This window comes from Saccoglossus kowalevskii, chromosome 8, assembly GCF_978046115.1.
Source record: "Saccoglossus kowalevskii chromosome 8, keSacKowa6.1, whole genome shotgun sequence".
Classification (NCBI taxonomy): domain Eukaryota; kingdom Metazoa; phylum Hemichordata; class Enteropneusta; family Harrimaniidae; genus Saccoglossus; species Saccoglossus kowalevskii.
In genome coordinates this window covers 3,874,301-3,895,090 of record NC_140648.1, presented here as the reverse complement: position 1 = coordinate 3,895,090, position 20,790 = coordinate 3,874,301, and the positions used below count along the sequence as shown (strand labels likewise).

At 35.8% G+C, this 20,790-nt stretch overlaps 2 protein-coding genes across 2 annotated transcripts; both read right to left on the bottom strand.

The window, feature by feature from the left end:
• Positions 1-6,211: 6,211 nt before the first annotated feature.
• On the bottom strand, positions 6,212-9,448 carry LOC100366972 (uncharacterized). The gene is made up of 4 exons (XM_002736832.4): positions 9,360-9,448; positions 8,513-8,768; positions 6,927-7,100; positions 6,212-6,546 (listed from the first exon to the last, which is right to left on the bottom strand). Exons 1-4 carry the CDS (start codon positions 9,363-9,365, stop codon positions 6,365-6,367), a joined length of 618 nt encoding a protein of 205 aa, XP_002736878.1. The 5' UTR covers positions 9,366-9,448; the 3' UTR covers positions 6,212-6,364.
• Positions 9,449-16,421: 6,973 nt separating this feature from the next.
• On the bottom strand, positions 16,422-20,228 carry LOC102808034 (uncharacterized). The gene is made up of 4 exons (XM_085502871.1): positions 20,033-20,228; positions 19,010-19,280; positions 18,462-18,635; positions 16,422-17,589 (listed from the first exon to the last, which is right to left on the bottom strand). The coding sequence occupies exons 1-4, from the start codon at positions 20,069-20,071 to the stop codon at positions 17,372-17,374; spliced, it is 702 nt and encodes a 233-aa protein (XP_085358997.1). The 5' UTR covers positions 20,072-20,228; the 3' UTR covers positions 16,422-17,371.
• Positions 20,229-20,790: the final 562 nt, after the last annotated feature.

The window sequence follows — 20,790 nt, the reverse complement described above, 5'->3', positions numbered from 1 at the left end:
GATATAACCTAAGAGTTTGAAGATATAACCCAAAATTTGCAGATATAACCCACAGTTTGTAGATATAACCCCACAGTTTGTAGACATAACCCCACAGTTTGTAGATATAACCCCACAGTTGCAGATATAACCCCACAGTTGCAGATATAACCCCACAGTTTGTAGATATAACCCCACAGTTTGTAGATATAACCCCACAGTTTATAGATATAACCTAAGAGTTTGAAGATATAACCCAAAATTTGCAGATATAACCCACAGTTTGTAGATATAACCCCACAGTTTGTAGACATAACCCCACAGTTTGTAGATATAACCCCACAGTTGCAGATATAACCCCACAGTTGCAGATATAACCCCACAGTTTGTAGATATAACCCCACAGTTTGTAGACATAACCCCACAGTTTGTAGATATAACCCCACAGTTTGTATTATCAGTTTAGGCTACAGCAATGGCACACTTACCACATCAAAAGTACCATCAGTTTAGGCTACAGCAATGGCACACTTACCACATAAAAAGTACCATCAGTTTAGGCTACAGCAATGGCACACTTACCACATCAAAAGTACCATCAGTTTAGGCTACAGCAATGGCATACTTACCACATCAAAAGTACCATCAGTTTAGGCTACAGCAATGTCACACTTACCACATCAAAAGTACCATCAGTTTAGACTACAGTAATGGCACACTCACCACATAAGAAGTGCCATCAGTTTAGGCTACAGGAATGTCACACATCAAAAGTACCCTCAGTTTAGGCTACAGCAATGGCACACTTACCACATCAGAAGTACCATCAGTTTATGCTACAGCAATGGCACACTTACCACATGAAAGTACCATCAGTTTAGGCTACAGCAATGGCATACTTACCACATCAAAAGTACCATCAGTTTAGGCTACAGCAATGTCACACTTACCACATCAAAAGTACTATTAGTTTAGGCTACAGCAATGTCACAATTACCATATCAAGATTACCACCAGTTTAGGCTACAGCAATGTTACACTTACCACATCAAAAGTACTATCAGTTTAGGCTACAGCAATGGCACACTTACCACATCAAAAGTACCATCAGTTTAGGCTACAGCAATGTCACACTTACCAAATAAAAGTACCATCAGTTTAGGCTACAGCAATGGCACTTACCACATCAAAAGTACCATCAGTTTAGGCTACAGCAATGACACACTTACCACATGAAAGTACCATCAGTTTAGGCTACAGAAATGTCACACTTACCACATAAAAGTACCATCAGTTTAGGCTACAGCAATGGCACACTTACCACATCAAAAGTACCATCAGTTTAGGCTACAGCAATGTCACAATTACCATATCAAGATTACCACCAGTTTAGGCTACAGCAATGGCACACTTACCACATCAAAAGTACAATCAGTTTAGGCTACAGCAATGGCACACTTACCACATCAAAAGTACCATCAGTTTAGACTACAGTAATGGCACACTTACCACATGAAAGTACCATCAGTTTAAGCTACAGCAATGGCACTTACCACATCAAAAGTACCATCAGTTTAGGCTACAGCAATGGCACACTTACTACATGAAAGTACCATCAGTTTAGGCTACAGCAATGGCACACTTACCACACCAAAAGTACCATCAGTTTAGGCTACAGCAATGTCACACTTACTACATGAAAGTACCATCAGTTTAGGCTACAGCAATGGCACACTTACCACACCAAAAGTACCATCAGTTTAGACTTCAGTAATGGCACACTTACCACATCAAAAGTACCATCAGTTTATAATACAGTAATGTCACACTTACCACATCAAAATTACCATCAGTTTAGGCTACAGCAATGGCACACTTACCACATCAAAAGTACCATCAGTTTAGGCTACAGCAATGGCACACTTACCACATGAAAGTACCATCAGTTTAGGCTACAGCAATGGCACACTTACCACATCATAAGTACCATCAGTTTAGGCTACAGCAATGTCACACTTACCACATCAAAAGTACAATCAGTTTAGGCTACAGCAATGACACACTTACCACATCAAAAGTACCATCAGTTTAGACTACAGTAATGGCACACTTACCACATCAGAAGTACCATCAGTACCATCAGTTTAGGCTACAGCAATGGCGCACTTACCACATCAAATGTACCATCAGTTTAGGCTACAGGAATGTCACATCAAAAGTACCCTCAGTTTAGGCTACAGCAATGGCACACTTACCACATTAAAAGTACCCTCAGTTTAAGGCTACAGCAATGGCATACTTACCACATCAAAAGTACCATCAGTTTAGGCTACAGCAATGTCACACTTACCACATTATCCAAGACTGGCCTATGTTTGCAGAAAATTTGCAGATATAACCCACAGTTTGTAGATATAACCCCACAGTTTGTAGACATAACCCCACAGTTTGTAGATATAACCCCACAGTTGCAGATATAACCCCACAGTTGCAGATATAACCCCACAGTTTGTAGATATAACCCCACAGTTTGTAGACATAACCCCACAGTTTGTAGATATAACCCCACAGTTTGTATTATCAGTTTAGGCTACAGCAATGGCACACTTACCACATCAAAAGTACCATCAGTTTAGGCTACAGCAATGGCACACTTACCACATAAAAAGTACCATCAGTTTAGGCTACAGCAATGGCACACTTACCACATCAAAAGTACCATCAGTTTAGGCTACAGCAATGGCATACTTACCACATCAAAAGTACCATCAGTTTAGGCTACAGCAATGTCACACTTACCACATCAAAAGTACCATCAGTTTAGACTACAGTAATGGCACACTCACCACATAAGAAGTGCCATCAGTTTAGGCTACAGGAATGTCACACATCAAAAGTACCCTCAGTTTAGGCTACAGCAATGGCACACTTACCACATCAGAAGTACCATCAGTTTATGCTACAGCAATGGCACACTTACCACATGAAAGTACCATCAGTTTAGGCTACAGCAATGGCATACTTACCACATCAAAAGTACCATCAGTTTAGGCTACAGCAATGTCACACTTACCACATCAAAAGTACTATTAGTTTAGGCTACAGCAATGTCACAATTACCATATCAAGATTACCACCAGTTTAGGCTACAGCAATGTTACACTTACCACATCAAAAGTACTATCAGTTTAGGCTACAGCAATGGCACACTTACCACATCAAAAGTACCATCAGTTTAGGCTACAGCAATGTCACACTTACCAAATAAAAGTACCATCAGTTTAGGCTACAGCAATGGCACTTACCACATCAAAAGTACCATCAGTTTAGGCTACAGCAATGACACACTTACCACATGAAAGTACCATCAGTTTAGGCTACAGAAATGTCACACTTACCACATAAAAGTACCATCAGTTTAGGCTACAGCAATGGCACACTTACCACATCAAAAGTACCATCAGTTTAGGCTACAGCAATGTCACAATTACCATATCAAGATTACCACCAGTTTAGGCTACAGCAATGGCACACTTACCACATCAAAAGTACAATCAGTTTAGGCTACAGCAATGGCACACTTACCACATCAAAAGTACCATCAGTTTAGACTACAGTAATGGCACACTTACCACATGAAAGTACCATCAGTTTAAGCTACAGCAATGGCACTTACCACATCAAAAGTACCATCAGTTTAGGCTACAGCAATGGCACACTTACTACATGAAAGTACCATCAGTTTAGGCTACAGCAATGGCACACTTACCACACCAAAAGTACCATCAGTTTAGGCTACAGCAATGTCACACTTACTACATGAAAGTACCATCAGTTTAGGCTACAGCAATGGCACACTTACCACACCAAAAGTACCATCAGTTTAGACTTCAGTAATGGCACACTTACCACATCAAAAGTACCATCAGTTTATAATACAGTAATGTCACACTTACCACATCAAAATTACCATCAGTTTAGGCTACAGCAATGGCACACTTACCACATCAAAAGTACCATCAGTTTAGGCTACAGCAATGGCACACTTACCACATGAAAGTACCATCAGTTTAGGCTACAGCAATGGCACACTTACCACATCATAAGTACCATCAGTTTAGGCTACAGCAATGTCACACTTACCACATCAAAAGTACAATCAGTTTAGGCTACAGCAATGACACACTTACCACATCAAAAGTACCATCAGTTTAGACTACAGTAATGGCACACTTACCACATCAGAAGTACCATCAGTACCATCAGTTTAGGCTACAGCAATGGCGCACTTACCACATCAAATGTACCATCAGTTTAGGCTACAGGAATGTCACATCAAAAGTACCCTCAGTTTAGGCTACAGCAATGGCACACTTACCACATTAAAAGTACCCTCAGTTTAAGGCTACAGCAATGGCATACTTACCACATCAAAAGTACCATCAGTTTAGGCTACAGCAATGTCACACTTACCACATTATCCAAGACTGGCCTATGTTCTGATAGCCTATCAAATGGAAGGGTTGATGCAAAGTCCATGAAATCAGACAGAAAACATCATACTGGATGTCATTCTAACACATCAGATGGAAAGCACTGACAATAACGAAATAACAAGCTTTTGCCATTTATACACTCCCATATTTTATTTTATTGGAAAAAAAACATAATAAACAAGTAACTGTATGCAAGTCTACATTAGTATCTTATCAACAAATACAAAATCAATGAGCACAAATCATTTTTATTTTAAAATTGTTTCTAAAATTCTGACAAAAAGTGTTTAACAAATGACATGACAGTCAAAAAAGCTCCGCTGTGCTACAAAATTATTGTGGTAGCCAAGTCAAGCAATGCTATTGAGAACATGCCAACTTAACTTCATCCAATAAAATGTTCACCAAAATTATGTACAGCTCAAATATCAAAGCAATCAGGCTGGTAGTTTTCAAAAAGAATTGAAAATATTAAATATTATCAAAAAAAGTTGTAATATGAAAATATATGAATTAATAATATTGTCATGAAATAAACAAATCTGATAGAGGTCCTTGCAATTACATATCAAAACAATCAGGCTGGTTGTTTTCAAGAAAATGTTGAAAAATATAATTTTCTACCAAAAATATTTGCTGAAAATAGAAAATTAATGATATTGTCACAAAATGAACAAATCTGATAGGTCCACAAGGTATACATAAACTTGCCCCATTTTTAACTCATTAACATGATGACCAGAAAAGTATATTTTTTATCTAGAATTAATTTGTTTAAAACTACAGATACAGCTGCAAATTTACATCAACTTGTGTTAATCCATTTGAAAAGATTATATCTTAAATATACAAACTGTACAGGTACCGGTATATACAATTTTTTTTTAAGAGCACAAAAGTTCTTGAGACAGAAGCCTACTTATAAATGAAAATATCCATAATTTATTCATGGTGCAATAAATTGTACTCCAGGGTAATATAAGGATATTGACTTAAAAAAGTTTGGCGTCAATTTTCAAGAATTAATTGTAGCCTGGTGATATAGGCTGAAAAAATTATATATTAGTAATGATGGGGTAGTGATGATGTTTTGTTAAATTACTTCAAAAAGTGTTGTAAAATTTAATTTTTCTTCAATATTGTGTTCTAAAATGGAGATTTTTAGAAAAAAACATGACTGTAGCACACAAAAGAATGCGAGTCCAAGATACAATGGGACAATAGCTCTGTGGTTTTCACATAATAAACCAATAAACATTTCTGTGTTCTAGTTGCTAGGTGCATTTGTGTGTAGGCATGTTTATTAATTACACCAGCATGAGATGAGTTGTTTGCTTTTGAAGAAACAGTAAATATACTGTGCTAACATGTCAATAAAAGTAAATATACTGTGCTAACATGTCAATAAAAGTAAAATACAAATAATTTTCCTCATTGTAAAAACCTTCACAGAAAATATATGTATAATATCAAGTATAATGGGTAAGTTTTGTTGGTTTTATGGCAATTTAACATAATTTACTAGAGAAAGAAACGATCTCAAAATAAAACTAAGTGACATAGGGTGAAATAAAGTTATACAATGTATTAAAATGGTCAACAAATTTTAACAACTTTGGTTAGGTTTTGACAAACAACTGTGCTTTTCTTGTGGTATATAACAACTGCTGTGGACAAAATAAACATCTATAAACTGGGAGAAATGTTGACATCCAGTTTGTAATATTGTTCAGTTCGAATGATGAGTACCTTGATGACTTTTTGCACTCTATCACCACTTATTAACATCATACAATTCTTATGTTAAGTGAGCATGTTGCAAAAAATTTTAGTATCAAAACTGTTGTTTTGTGGTATAGGAGTCCAACAGAGATGAAACTAATAATGATCTATACAGTGTCAATCTGTTCTTCTTGTACTACAATAGGTTTTGGTTTATGCAAGATGTAACACCTAAAAATGATACCAACAATGATACCAATGACAACAATAATTACCGATCCAACTATCAGGCCAATCGTCAATCTTGTTTTTCTTTCTTCTTCCTTAGAAGTTCTGGCAGCGATCCAATCTACAAATAAGAAAATCCAAATGAATAGAATCATGAATAAAAAGAATGCTCAAATGTTTAAATTTAAAAAAGTGTTTTTACTGAGCTCATATCTAGAATGTTCCAATCAAGAATGAATCAACTTGACAACAAAAGGTCACATGACTATTCAGGTGGTTACATGCTTCTACTCTTAAGGGGTCAGGGTTAGCGTCAGAACTAAGAACCCCAAGTCAAAATGAATCATGTTCGCTATTTTTGCTCTACTTTTTGTTTAGTTCTGTTTGATTTTTCTATTCTGTTCTATTCTTCAATAGATCATACAGTTTTTGTGTAAATCATTTCATAATCTTGTACATGTAGTATGTATCATTTGACTTCAATGTTATTGTTTCACCTACCAGCACAATGTATTTTCTGATCTTCTGGATGTTTATCAAGAGTCTTGCAAGACTCGCATGTCCCTATGTGACTATAGCACCAATCTCCTAGAGGGCAGTCTTTCTCTGATATACATGGTCCGCTGTACGTGTTTCTAGCTTCTACCACAGGTGGGGCACTTGTACGAAAAAGGTCTGTTTGTATGAATTAGGAAAGTTTGTGTTTGCATTTGTAAAATGATAGAATCTTTTCAAAGTAAGAGCAAAGAATTTGTTTACACATATGCATTGCTGAGAAACTGAAATATGAAATTGATACACTATCGTGTTTGCTCTATTAGAAACACATTTGCAAAAGAAGCACATTTAAACCCAAAAAATTGGCTGTATAATAATTAAAATATTACTCATTTTGACCATGGAAAATAATTTACCGGTATGTAAGTGCAAGCATATAATTAAAAAAGTATATACAACATAATTAAAGATAGTTCGGTACTATTCACAGTAATGATACAATCTTCTCGTTTAAACAATGCTGTGTATTAAAAAGAATTGACCAGCAGACTACATAATAATCAATCCAAAAATGGCAGCCATGTACAGAACAGCTTTATTAGCATAATCTAAAAATAGCATAGTTACTAAGTAATATAGAGGGCGCTTTTGTCAATGAATTATATTTTGACATGTAATGGAGTAATTTGTCTACTTTAGTTGGATCAACTTTCAGCATAATTGTCAATCTGGAAGTTATGATCACTGGATTGTTCCACACACAACACACTTTTTGTTGTTGGTTGTAACCAGTCTTAAAAAATGCCTCACTGTCACATTTGACATGTGTATGTATTGTATATGTAAAGATAAACAATATAATTTGCCTGGCACAGTTTAAAAGTGATATATGTAATAACACTATACAAAATTAACAATCTTAATCTATGAAAGGAAATTTTGTTTCTTGTACACTCATTCCGGACTACTGATTGATTTGGTTCATGGTAAATAAATAAAAATAAAAATAAAAACAAATCACAGCAAGTGATTTTGATACTAGTGCAGATGAACATAATTTTGAGATGACATTCATTGTCAGCATGGTACAAAAGAGCACTACATAGCAAATTCCAACTTCTTGTTTCAATTTAAATCTACATTCACAAATGTGAACAACTGACTGCATGGGTAATCTGAAATAAGTGTAACCTGAAAAGTTACAAATTACTTTTGAAGGCTTTGAAGACACTGTTCAATTTGAAAAACACAAATACAATGATCAGACAGCCAGTAGGTTCCTTCAATATTCTGATATTTTTTCAAGATCATAAATTGTTATTTTAAATATATTATTCAATATTACTGGCTTTTAGGACTTTTTCCTGACAAGGCAACTTAACCTTTTCATCGCCACTTCCCCCCTTTTCATCACAAATTCACAAAATAGTCTTGTTTATAATAAGTCTGTACCTTCCTTCAGAAGATTAGAACAAAAAATAGCCAAATTCAAATTTTGTCTGTTGGCTTCAAAATTGGGGTTCATTTCCAGAAATATTGAAAAATAAAAGAAAAAGGTGCAGAAAAACTTTAAGATTAACAATTGCTACCTTGACATTTCTGTGGAGTATCACCTACGCTGCTCCATGCCAGACAGCTCTCACATGTACCAATTGGTGTGAAACAAACCTCATCTGCTGAACAATCATCATCGTTCATGCAAGGTCCATCATTATCAGTGTTCCTTTCTGATATATCAAGAAGTATGACCTTATTCAATGGGTCTACTTGTATGGTTGCAGCTAGGGAAACTACAGACAGCAAACAAACTGATAATTCCAGTACATATAGTATAAACCAATTTGTCTGTAAAACAAAACAAGATCAACATGGTGAGCATAAACAGAATAAATATAAACAGAATATTTATTTAATAATAAGAATAATATTTCATTTGCAGATGAAGATGCAATTTGTGATTCAAATAGAAAAATATAACATTTGTTGACATTTTCTACACTGCTTTCTAAGCAGTTTTGGTGAACACAAAAACAATCTTTGCAATTTTTAAGGGTAATATATATTGTTTTGAATATACAAGATTATTTGTGGGCTTGACGGACGAATTTTGCTTCTTTAAAGTTTGTTAGAACTTTTTAAGTTCGAAGATTGTTGTCCAGCATCACAAAAACAAGTAAGGCAAGTACTATGGCGTAGCCACCGGACCAAAAGACATGGTCATAATGCTGTTAGAATAACAACTACACTGTACATTACGTGGGAGTTGAACAACAAACAAACAGAAAGCACAGGCATCTACGATCATTGATTCCACTACCAGTGGTTTCGCTGCTCTGGTGTTATACTTTGACGATCGGGATTACGTTGATCTGTGCCTCCTTATCCCAATCGTCAAAATAAAATTCTGGAGCCGCGAAGCAATGGCTGTAATCATACCGTCATTATCACGCCTGTTGAGCCCCCAAGTCGATGCTTGCCGATACAACTGCCGAATCAACTTATTGCAAAATATTACGTACCCTTATACCAGCGGATGTGATTCATTCTCACAAGTTTCTTGGCCAACACACCTTTAAGTCTTGAGTTGTTTATGAGCTGAATCATGCCGGAAATAGGGAAAATCCCACTGTGTAACGCCCTCTTAGCTCAGATTATCTTTTTACTTTGTTTTGTTTATTTGCATATAGAACATCTACGAGTAATAATAATAAACTTTATTGATATCGTATCCCTTATAGGATAGTTGAATTACAATAAAGTGTGGATGAAAGAAAAAACAAGAAAGACAATAAGATAAAATATCATAAAAAACAGAAAAAATAAAAAAATAAAAAACCTTGCAGATATGCCTTGATATTGATAATGTTGTTTATTTGGATGAGAATGAAGGCTTTTTCATGTTATTTTCTCTAATTTTGAAACATTCGTATATGTATTTAGCTAGTTTTATAATTGTTTTATGTCATTGTTGTTCATCATAGCTATCATTTTTTCTTCATCTGTCGTGTTTGGGAGTGACATTTTTGACTTAGTGTTTAGTTGGTTTCTTTCATTTTCATATAATTTGCAGTTAAGCAGAAAATGTTTTTCATCTTCAATTTCGTCTAGGTCACACACAGGGCATTTCCTTTTGCATGCATCTATTTTATTGTAGCGACCCATTTCTATTTGTAGAACATGAGCACTACTAATCCTTTGTTTTGTTAGTGCTGATCTATGTTTAGAGTCTTTTATTAGTGAAAGATACTCCTCATATTTTTTTTTTGGTTTTTTCCTTTGTTGTCATCCTGCATTTTTTCTTGACTGTTAATTTTGAATATTTTTCGGAGATTGCCCATAACCTTTTTTGTTATAGAGGCAGCATTATGCAGATGTTGGTTCTCCCACACATTGTTTTCAATTACATATTTTAGTATGCTTTTCACACCAGTTACCCAGTTAGGTGTATTGTTTTTGTCAAGCTCCATTCCAAGTTGATATGCTTCATGAACTAGAGTATTTTTATTTTTAATTTTTTGCCAATAATTTATTAAGTGCTTTATGCTCGTTAGAAGTAGGGGATACCTACCAAGTTCTAATAGACATGCTAAATTACTAGCTTTACAGTTAACTTGTAACACATATTTACAGAATTTGATGTGTAGCTTCTCCATAGGAAGCATATTATTATGAAGATCTTTGGATTGTAGTATGCAATCACTAGCCAATACTTCACTGCAATAGAGTAGGACTGGTTTGATTATGCTGTCAAATAGTTTCAGGTGTGTTTTTATTGGGATGTTATTTTCTGAGTATAATAGTTGTTTCATTTTGAATAGTGTTTTTGTTGCTCTGTGTCCAAGATCTTCCTGTGCTTTGCTGAGTTTACCTGAAGAATTTATTTTTAGTCCTAAATAGGTATATGCTGTTACGTTTTCCAATTCTTGTCCATTTATTTTAAATTTGTTTTTTGATAGCATTTTCCCAGATTTGTTAAACATTATTATTTTTGATTTTGATGCATTGACATCAAGCTTCCACTGTTTGCAATATATTCCTACAGAATCAATGGCATTTTGGAGACCATGTTTTGATTCTGAAAGTAGTAATAAGTCACCTGCATACAGTAAACAGGATAGCTGGTTAGTTAAAAGAGTTGATGGGTTATTTTGTGAGAATTCAATGTGGTATTGGATGTCATTAACATATAGATTGAATAAAAGTGGGCTCAGGTTATCTCCCTGTCTAATCCCTCTGTTTACTGGGAAAGAGGGTGTAAGCCCCGTTTTTGTTTTGACACAACCAAGAGAGTTTTGATAGATTGATTCTATGATATTGTAGAATTTACCAGAGATGTTGTTTTTACGGAGTTTGTAAAGTAAGCCTTGGTGCCAGATTGAATCAAAAGCCTTTTTAAAGTCAATGAAACATGCAAAGATTCGCTTTTTACTTTTTAAATATTTAATCAGTAACTGTTTAAGTACAAAGATATGAGTTGTGTTCACGTTACGCGAAGTACGGGCTAAGATTTAAGCTGATTTAGGCTAATCTAGCATATTTGCATTTTGGCTAGACCCAATTGCGTCCACGCACAGGGAGGGCCAGTCGTTAGCACGGGCTAAGGGGTGCCATTAGTCGGTGACCTTTGGTAAGCCGCTATTTACGAACGAAAAATGGATGACACGCGCGAGGTTCTATTTCTGCTGCTGGCATGTTTCGTTCTAAATTTGAAGCGACGTGCACAGGAACGCGAGAGAAGACGGATCCAACTTATTTGGATGCACATAAACAGCATACAACGGTCGTAACAGAATACAGAGTTTTGTTAATGCATGTCGTAGACAGCGAACCAAATTTATTTTGTCTACGATTGGAGCTGCTGTACGCTCTACTACTACAGTGACCCGATTAGTGTGGAAGCGAGCGCGGAGTACTGACTGGTGGAATAGTGTCGTTATCCTCGGGGGCGTAGCTACGTCACGGACGTTCTACGTTGCTAAGACGCGCACCACTGTACCACGTATTCGTTGTGTCGTCACCGGAAGCGCTGTCCCAGCACAAACCTCATTCTCTACCATCGGCCCCACGGAGGATGGCGCGTGACCCTTGTTACGCAGGATGGCACAAACCTGTGTCATATGACGCCTTACTAGCCGATTTTGGCTAAAATTCCGCTCCGCCGCCTCTTTACAACAGTGTTTATACGCGGAACTTGATATTGATTTTTACAATTTGGGTTGCCTTTGAATCACATATTTTAGTGAAATATTGTTTATAGAGTGAAATATTATTGTCATACATAATTCAATCTTTGAAACAACAGAAACTAACACATAATAACGATAATCAAATTTGTGTTTGAAGTTCGAAAGTAGTTGCGTTATTTCCGGTTTCAACTAGTTCGAAAATAGAACGTCCTTGAGCGCAATAAAATCACGTGTAGAACTCCATCCGAACCAGACTCTAGCAGCGTAAACTTATTGCAATTTGGGCCCAGTTTGTTCTTACAAGATTTCTAAGTTTCATTTATCATTATTTAGTAAACAGGTCTCTGAAACGATTTAATATATCCGTAAAATACATGGCAATCGACGATTGACTTCAAAACGTTCGAACAAACTCCCGGCACACCTAGCGCGATATGCGTCAGATCGGTGTAGAAGACGCCGAACTGCAGCGCGGCGTCAATGCCACGTATTTCTATGGGCTATGTGCGCGCAGCTGTGGAACGCCGGTGGAGCCGGTGAAAACTCGAGAAAACAACACAAACTCAACTTTGAAGTAATCCTGAACAACCAAATTCATATATGTTACACACGTAGGGCTAATCTTGTTACACTGTTCAGGGGACTCTCAACAACCATCGCAAAGTATCGTTTTCTGCGAGTTTTTGGTCTTTGTTTTCACCGCGAGGGTTGCCAGGCGGTAGAAAATGCCCGGATGTCCGCCCCTGAGGATACTGTGACATAAATTGTAAGTTAAAAGTACAGAGCCCTGGCTGTGTGAATGAAAAGTGCACATGTTTGGATACTTTCCAACAACCCATTGCACATGTTTATTTTTAAGACTGCTGATACAGTCACTGGATTGTGTTGTCAGCAGAAGTTGAGATACATACATCCTGTCTCTCCCTGTGGCATAATGGTGATTGTGAAATACATTGGAATGTGCTGAACCCAGTGTTGTTGGCAATGAAAATAGATATGACATCATTGACCCGAGTCTCCTACTTTAAATTGGTAGAGCTTGGATTAAGAATGGTTTATTCCACTATCAAAATTGGCATCCTCTGTACACTGATTTGTCGGCTATTTCGAGATAACCAATCATTTCGTTATATACATTTTATTATTTGCATGGCCATAAATTAGCTAGGGTATTTAAGTTGAGACATAAGGGGAAAATCTTTAGTCAGGAAGGTGACCTGACTTGATCCTGTAACGTCTTGTGATGCTGATTCCTGACTCCAGTGAGCTGTATCCTATACAGGGGTACATATGCAGACGTGCTATGCAGTAATCTCTGCTGATCAACAGGAACCACTGAACTACTCCCGTTGTACCAGTGCTACCAGTAGCAGCAGATAGCAGTGCAGTTGCCGATACTCCCTGGACACAGAGCACGAGTTTAAATTGTAGTGCAGCTGCTTCGCCAGTGTGCCAGATACGAAGGAACGCAACATTGCACATTGCTGTCCAGTGGAGAGTGGAGTGTTCCCTGCAGCATCGATCAAGTCTCTAATTTATTTCATTTTACAGTGTATCCCCCTCCCCTTGCTGGTTCCAGTGACCAGCATCCCTGTTATTTGTTTATTAAAGTACAGGAAACCGTATTTATTGTGTTGTGTTGATTTGTTATAATCGTTACTGGTATATTTCTTTCTCTGCACAGTCTCAGTTGTGGTGATATACATTCACCAAACGATCCCCACCCTGTGACAGCGGACGAGCTGAGAGGGAGGAAACTTATAAGATAAGCACGCTACCAAAGACAAAGACTATTAGACCGGCATTAAAGACAAGCTCCCCGATCCTGAATACGGTGTAGCCCCATAAAGGCCCCCCCCACATTTAACGTCACAATACGAACATGGGACAATTTTCACACCCAAAGGTCGCCGCAGAGGGCGCTTAGCCCTGGGCTAAGCGTTCGCGCATACTTCGTTAGCCCGTGCTAAGGTCTAGACCGCGTCTTAAATTTGGATCAGATTTAACCCGTATTTAGCATTCCTTAGCCCGTGCTAAGCGTTCACGCACGTTTTCTTAGCACGGGCTAAGGAATTTGACCTCTTAGCCCGTGCTAAGGAGCTGTGCGTGAACGCAACTATGATCAGCTGTTCTGAATTTTGGCATGGAGCCAACCTGTTCTTTCATTATAATGTTATTTTCATTGATATGTTTAGTAAGTCTCTCTTTTAGTACAGAGGTGAAGAGTTTACTCAGACTATTTAGAAGAGTAATTCCTCGATAATTTCCTGGGTCAGCTCGCTCCCCCTTTTTAAAGATTGGCGTGATAATACCCATATTCCAGGCACTAGGAAAGTGACCACTGTTGAGGATATGGTTAAATCACAGTCACTCTACTAGTAGAGGGTGACTGTGGTTAAACAGTTTTTGTAGAGGCTTTATCAGGACATTTCTACCAGTTTTAATCATTTCATTTGTTATGCTATCTTTACCGGGAGATTTCTATTCTTTAAAGCACTGATTGCAGTTTGAATTTCTAATTGAGAGATATTTTGGTCCAGAATGATAATAGGTGTAATTTTTAGGCTGTCAGCACAGTCACTCTACTAGGAGAGTGACTGTGCTGTCAGTTTCTATTTTTAGGTTGTCGTCAAATGGGATTTCATCTGTATTGAGTATCTTAAAATGTTCATACCACTTTTCAGCATTAATGTTATCACATAACTTATTTTCTTGTCCTCCCTTTAGTTCATTTATTAAATTCCAATATTCTACAAGACGCGAGTTACTCATTGTGTCTAGTTTAGTTAGTATATCATTCTTGTATTCTCGCCTTTTCTTTTTTACAAGCTGTTTATATTTTCGCTTCATATTATAGCATTCAGTTCTGAGCTGTTTGTTGTAGGGATTAGATGATAATTTAATTGACATTTTATGAACTTCTTTCTTGAGCTTAGTCAATTCACAAGTGTACCACTTAGGGTTATTTTTCTTATTCTTATGTTTTGGGTTTTTTGTCTTTACCTTATGTTTTGTTAAACATTTACGGGCTGCAGCATGGTAAATATTTGAGAGAAGATCTGTGGCTGTATCGACTGCCTGTTGAGAGTTATCAAAATCAGTTAAATTAAAGTTATTGATTAAGTTACACATATCTTTGCAATGTAATGCTTCATTAAAAAGAAATTTTGATTTCTCATTCCAAATATATGTGCATGTTTGCTGTTTTAAAGTTTTTGGGGCACCTGTGTGCAACATATCAGTGGTAGAGATTTTTAGCAAGGCATTTGTTTGAATGTGGTAAGATATCTGGCAGTGATCTGACAAGGTAAAATTTAAAGGATATGTGAAGGTCTCATACCACTAATCAACCAATGGCTGCTCAATTTGAATGCCTTGCATGAACCAATGAAATTGTTTAAATATTTTTTTTCTCAGGTGCTCCCTGTTTGAGGGCGTGATCACCTGGGTCAAAGGTGAGACCAACATGTGGTCTTTTGTTTACTACTTAGCGGCTGTGTACCTATGGGTTTATTCTGTGTGTATTTGGATGTTCTAATCTTGGTGTTTTTCCAGTGATTTCTCTAGGTGCAATCCAAATACAGTAGGTGTGTCTTGTTTACCTGAGATTTGTAAGAGTTTGAGCTGGCCAACATGTTAGTTTTTTCCTGTGGTTGATTACTGGCATGTTGAGTTTCCATTTTTAAACCATGTTTTTAACTTTATTCACCATTTTCATATTGCAATCTCGTCATATGTTAACATTGTCATCTATGAACAATTGCAAGTCACCTGGTGCGGGATAAGACTGAGAACACTGCACCAACCTGTTGACTTCACTGGCAATACAGCAAACTGAAGTTATAGGGAAGACTAGCAATGCGACTTCCACAGGAAACTAAGTGTGCAATATTTGCTACCTAAAATATATTTATAATGTTTTATAACATTAAAAATTACTGTTGAATATATTGAATAAATTTCGTTTTCACCATCCGTCCTCAACCCTGCATGTTTACAGTTTATCTTTTTTATGATTCGTGCCCTCTAGCGATGACGCACTTAGATGAATTGCCGAACGAATAAACATTGTTTTGGTCTGTGGTCTTGCACCAATAAAAATAGTTTATGGGATTTTCTAAATAAAAAATAACTACCAAACAAAATTGACATTTTGACATCACAGAAAAGATTATTCATTAGATAGTGCAACTTATTTCGAAAAGTATATGAAGGGTTTGAATTGAAGGAATACTGTCAAAAAGGCAACTTTTTCTCTTCAACTTGTATTTTACTATCACATGAACATCCTTAATAACAAAGTAACCAGAAGTAAGATTTTTTGTAGCAGTTTATTTTGTAAATAAAATCCTAAATATCTAAAATACATAGAAATGGCTAAAATATACATCTCTAAAAAATGAATTTCAGTAAAAAAATACTGTGATGAAATAACTAATTTCACAGGATTCTGTAATAAATAAAATAAATGAGCAAAACAATTCATGTAATATTTTAAAAGTTTTAGCTAATGCCCTGTAGACATTTAATACATATACATTTGCACTTTTAAAAAAATCGTTATTATTACTTCAGTTCATTTCACAATATACAATAATCTATATACAATATATAAGTTTTTAAACATTTTAAAGTTTTGAAAACAATCTACTGTGGAATGATTCAGTAAAAATAAAATCCAGCGAATATACCTTTTTTCCTATCTCTTTTACATTCAACTCATCAAAAATCAGGGAAAATAAATTCTATATAACACCTAAAAAGTCTTTTCACGAATATAAATTCCAGTGAAAATAAAGTATTTTACAATATTTGAATTAAATATTTTGATAGTACACATGTATCAGCTAACTACGATAGTAAGTTGACTGAAATTTATTGCCACAAAACACAAAAAATGTTTCACAGGTTAAATGTTATGACAAAACAAGGCACCATAAATAAATAATCAATTTAAACAAATAAATACTGGTACTTTAACTTACAGGACAAGAAATATAAACAAGCTTGGCTAATTACACACAAATTTGATAATGTAAATTTCTATTGGTTGAGAATATATTAAACCTGAGTGATTGGATATTAGGATGCACGATAGTACCAATTATAACACCTGAATTGAGACCAGCATACTGTATTTCTAAAAAAAAAAACCCATCCCTCCCCAAACCCACCTCTGCTCACCATTTTACTCAAAATTCCATCTATATATGAATTTTAATCAAGGTTGCTGGAGTAGTATAAAAAAAATGTGATATTAAATTATATTTTAGTTTCAAAACCATTTAAAGGAAAACTGGCTTCCTCTGCATTGTTCTGCTCTGGTTGTCTTATAACAGGTTTTTTTTTTTGACAAATGCAGCAGGCAATAAGAACAAGTACTATGATGACAATAATGATAATCAGAGCTCCAACTATCAGATAAATGGTTAGCTTCACTTTCATTTCATCCTTATCAGATTGCTTTGCTTCAATCCAAGCTGTGAATACAAATACAAATGTGGGTATTAGACATATGGGCCTAAACAAGTCACAATAGACTAATGGAGACTTTCTTTGTGAAGCTGGTGTACCAGGTGTACACACGTTTTAACAAAGTTATAATAACCTACGTCATGGGAATGCCAAAATCCAAAAAGTTTAGAACAGAATCAGCGAACTTCTTTGCGTGGAGTCCGGTCAAAATCCAATGGCAGCCATGTTTTTATTATTAGAGGACGCTTACGCGCGTAATCATTCCATATTTGGAATTCGCATTTTCTTATATGGTAGGATGAAAATACCCCATGATTAAAACAGTGTAACCTGGTAAAAGAAAATATTATTACTAAAAATGTTAATATATTGTGCATTTTGTGAGAAAAACTCTCCAAGAGGAACATGCACATTCAAACCATAGAGTTTGAATTGAACATGTGACATCACACTCGGTTTTTATCTCCCACCAAATATGCTAATTTTACCAAGGAATTCTTATATTCACTACTAAATACCCTTCCTTGCTGTTTATAATCTCTAATCATGATAAAAATGCTCACCTTTACCGACAACAAAGAAATCACTGATTATGCAAAATTCAGAGATATTGCCATGAAAAAAACACCAGCTGCCCCAAAATATTCACTAAATTTTACATTTCTTGTATTGTTTTATTTTTGTTCTGTTTTACTTATTGATTTAATTTTCTAATTGTTTACTTTAGTTTGTTACTTTTTTCAGCTAGCTGTTGTTTATTTAAACAACATACTTTATTGTATTATTTTCAGGATCCCAATTTAGCTTATTTACTTACAAAAATGTAATTTATTTTACTTGAGATAATGTATTTCTATTGACATAAGAACACTCTTACCAGCACAGTAAATTTTCTGATCATCTGGATGGTCCCTTAGAGTCTCACAAGATTCACATGTCCCTGTGTGTTTGTAACACCAATATCCAAGTTTACAGTTACTTTCTGAAATACATGGCTCATCATAAGTTGTCTCTGTTTCTACTACAGAGGGAGTATTCTCAGATAGATAGTCTGTTGACAAGATGTAATTAATTAGTGAGTTTTGTTTAAAATGAGGTACAGGAGGACTGGAAAAAGGAAGCTCATGTTGAAGATGATCGGTACCCTCAATAAGGTTTTCATTTAAATGGGGGGGGGGTTATTGTCTATTAGAGAACATGGCAACTTTGATAAAAAATGTTAAAAACAAAATGGCTTGGCTCATTGAGCGAGCAACTTATGCCATCATGTACTGTCTTAGTTTTCAATAAAATGGTTTATGGCTCTGGATGTCAGTTTCTTTGCATAGAACCCAAACTTTTAGGCCCCATTTTTGTTTTTATAAAGTGAATTTATAAAGCAGAGACGTATAGATTTCAGTGTAATTTTTAACCAATATAAATTACCTTGACATTTCTGCGGTATGCCATCTGCGTTGCTCCATGCTAAACAGCTCTCACATGTACCTATTGGTGTGAAACAAACCTCATCTGCTGAACAATCATCATCGTTCATGCAAGGTCCATCATTATCAGTGTTTATTGATGGTTGTTCATAAGTCACTGTAGGTCTGAAAATGGCATTACGAAGTAAAGATGTATTGGCTGTTTTGGGAATGTCAGCTGCATCCAGTGAGATAATAAACATGCTGAGAACAGCACAAGCACATAGATTCATCTGGAAGGAAAGATAAAAAACGAAAACTGAGTAGAAACCATACAAATTCAAAGTTACTATTATGATCATATTCTGATAGGAGTGAGTTTTTATCTAATCAATATTCCAACAACAACAACAACAACAACAACTCACTAACAAAATTAACAACAATACAAGAACCGTCATTGCAAAAAACATATAAAAAATACAGAATTCAAGATATAACACTGTAATAAGCAAAAGGACAATTAAAAAATAATTTTGAAGAAGCTGTTGATGTCCTTTAAGGAAACTGTTTTTAATCAATAATTTATTAATAGACCACCATTTCGAAACGTGCAGCTATTTGAGTGGGTCGCAGTCCCTCCGACAGACTTTCAGTGGGTGTGTCAAAATAAACACAGTCCGCACGGCGATGTTTTACACTGGTTAAACCATGTGACAAAACACCATAAAGAAAGGCATGTAGCGCATATTTACAGAATACAATGGGAAATCAGTGCAGTTCAACAATTGGATAGCGACATTTTTATTAAATCAACAAAAATAAAACAAAACAAAAACAGGTGTCGTACATCACATACTCAAAGATATTCAGAAGCAATGTAGTCGAGCATTATTTTGTACATGGTTTATGTTGATTACTCTAAATGTATCTAATTTATTGTTTCAGTAAATAACAAAACAAAAGTTGTACGATGTTGAACTGTCAAGCTAAATCGATTTCCGCTTTAAATATGAATGTCAACTAAACAATTTAGTGTACTTACAATCGTCGCCAGTGTGGTCGTGTTCATCGTGTACAACATGTCGTACAACTAATGTACAATGATGGTTAGAAATTGCAATAAGCATGGGATGTTTCGTCATCTTCGAAAATTCGAACGTTCTGGAAAGTCTTCACCAAACCGGATGTGGTGAACGACAGTACTTGGGGAATCCCCTTGGTAATGGTGGGTCACCACACGTGGCGCTGTTCAGCGGTAATTTCGACATCAATGCAGTATCCTCTCCATCAAAGGGACTGGGGTACCGGTAGTTAGTGTGTCTGTGTATTACTCGGGTCAATTGGCTGATTTGATTAGGCATAATAATTGATTAATTTGCATAATAAGTACATGTACCCAATTTTTTTTTTTCAAAAAGACTTGGTATACTAGTTCCTGGGAACAATGCATTAGTTTTGGATTGAGCACAATGTGCATGATCATCACATTTCATTGATATTTGCTCTGGGATAATCCACAGATGCGATTAGTTTAATAATGAAAAACATGCATATTGATTATCTTATTATTATTAGCCAATTTCTAATATCTCAAAAAATCAGATTTAACTTGAACTTGTGGTAGAGGTGCTCTGAAATAATTGTTTTCAAGTTCTGCATCTCAAATAGCAGACAAATATTAGTTGTCAAGCATCTTGTTTGAAGGCTGATTAAATTTTATGTCTCCAATACAGAACATGGGAGTTCTTTCTCAGCTTTCTTCGATTTTATGAATATTATGAGTTGAATTATCACACATTT

Excerpts from the sequence above, each read along its gene's own strand:
- LOC102808034 (XM_085502871.1), bottom strand. The coding sequence starts at position 20,071 with ATGTTGTACACGATGAACACGACCACACTGGCGACGATT. Across the intron at positions 19,281-20,032 it reads CGACCACACTGGCGACGATT|ATGAATCTATGTGCTTGTGC; the intron begins GTAAGTACACTA and ends CTTTCCTTCCAG. Across the intron at positions 18,636-19,009 it reads CATACCGCAGAAATGTCAAG|ACTATCTATCTGAGAATACT; the intron begins GTAATTTATATT and ends TCTTGTCAACAG.
- LOC100366972 (XM_002736832.4), bottom strand. Across the intron at positions 7,101-8,512 it reads TACTCCACAGAAATGTCAAG|ACCTTTTTCGTACAAGTGCC; the intron begins GTAGCAATTGTT and ends TCATACAAACAG. Across the intron at positions 6,547-6,926 it reads TCAGAAAATACATTGTGCTG|ATTGGATCGCTGCCAGAACT; the intron begins GTAGGTGAAACA and ends TCTTATTTGTAG.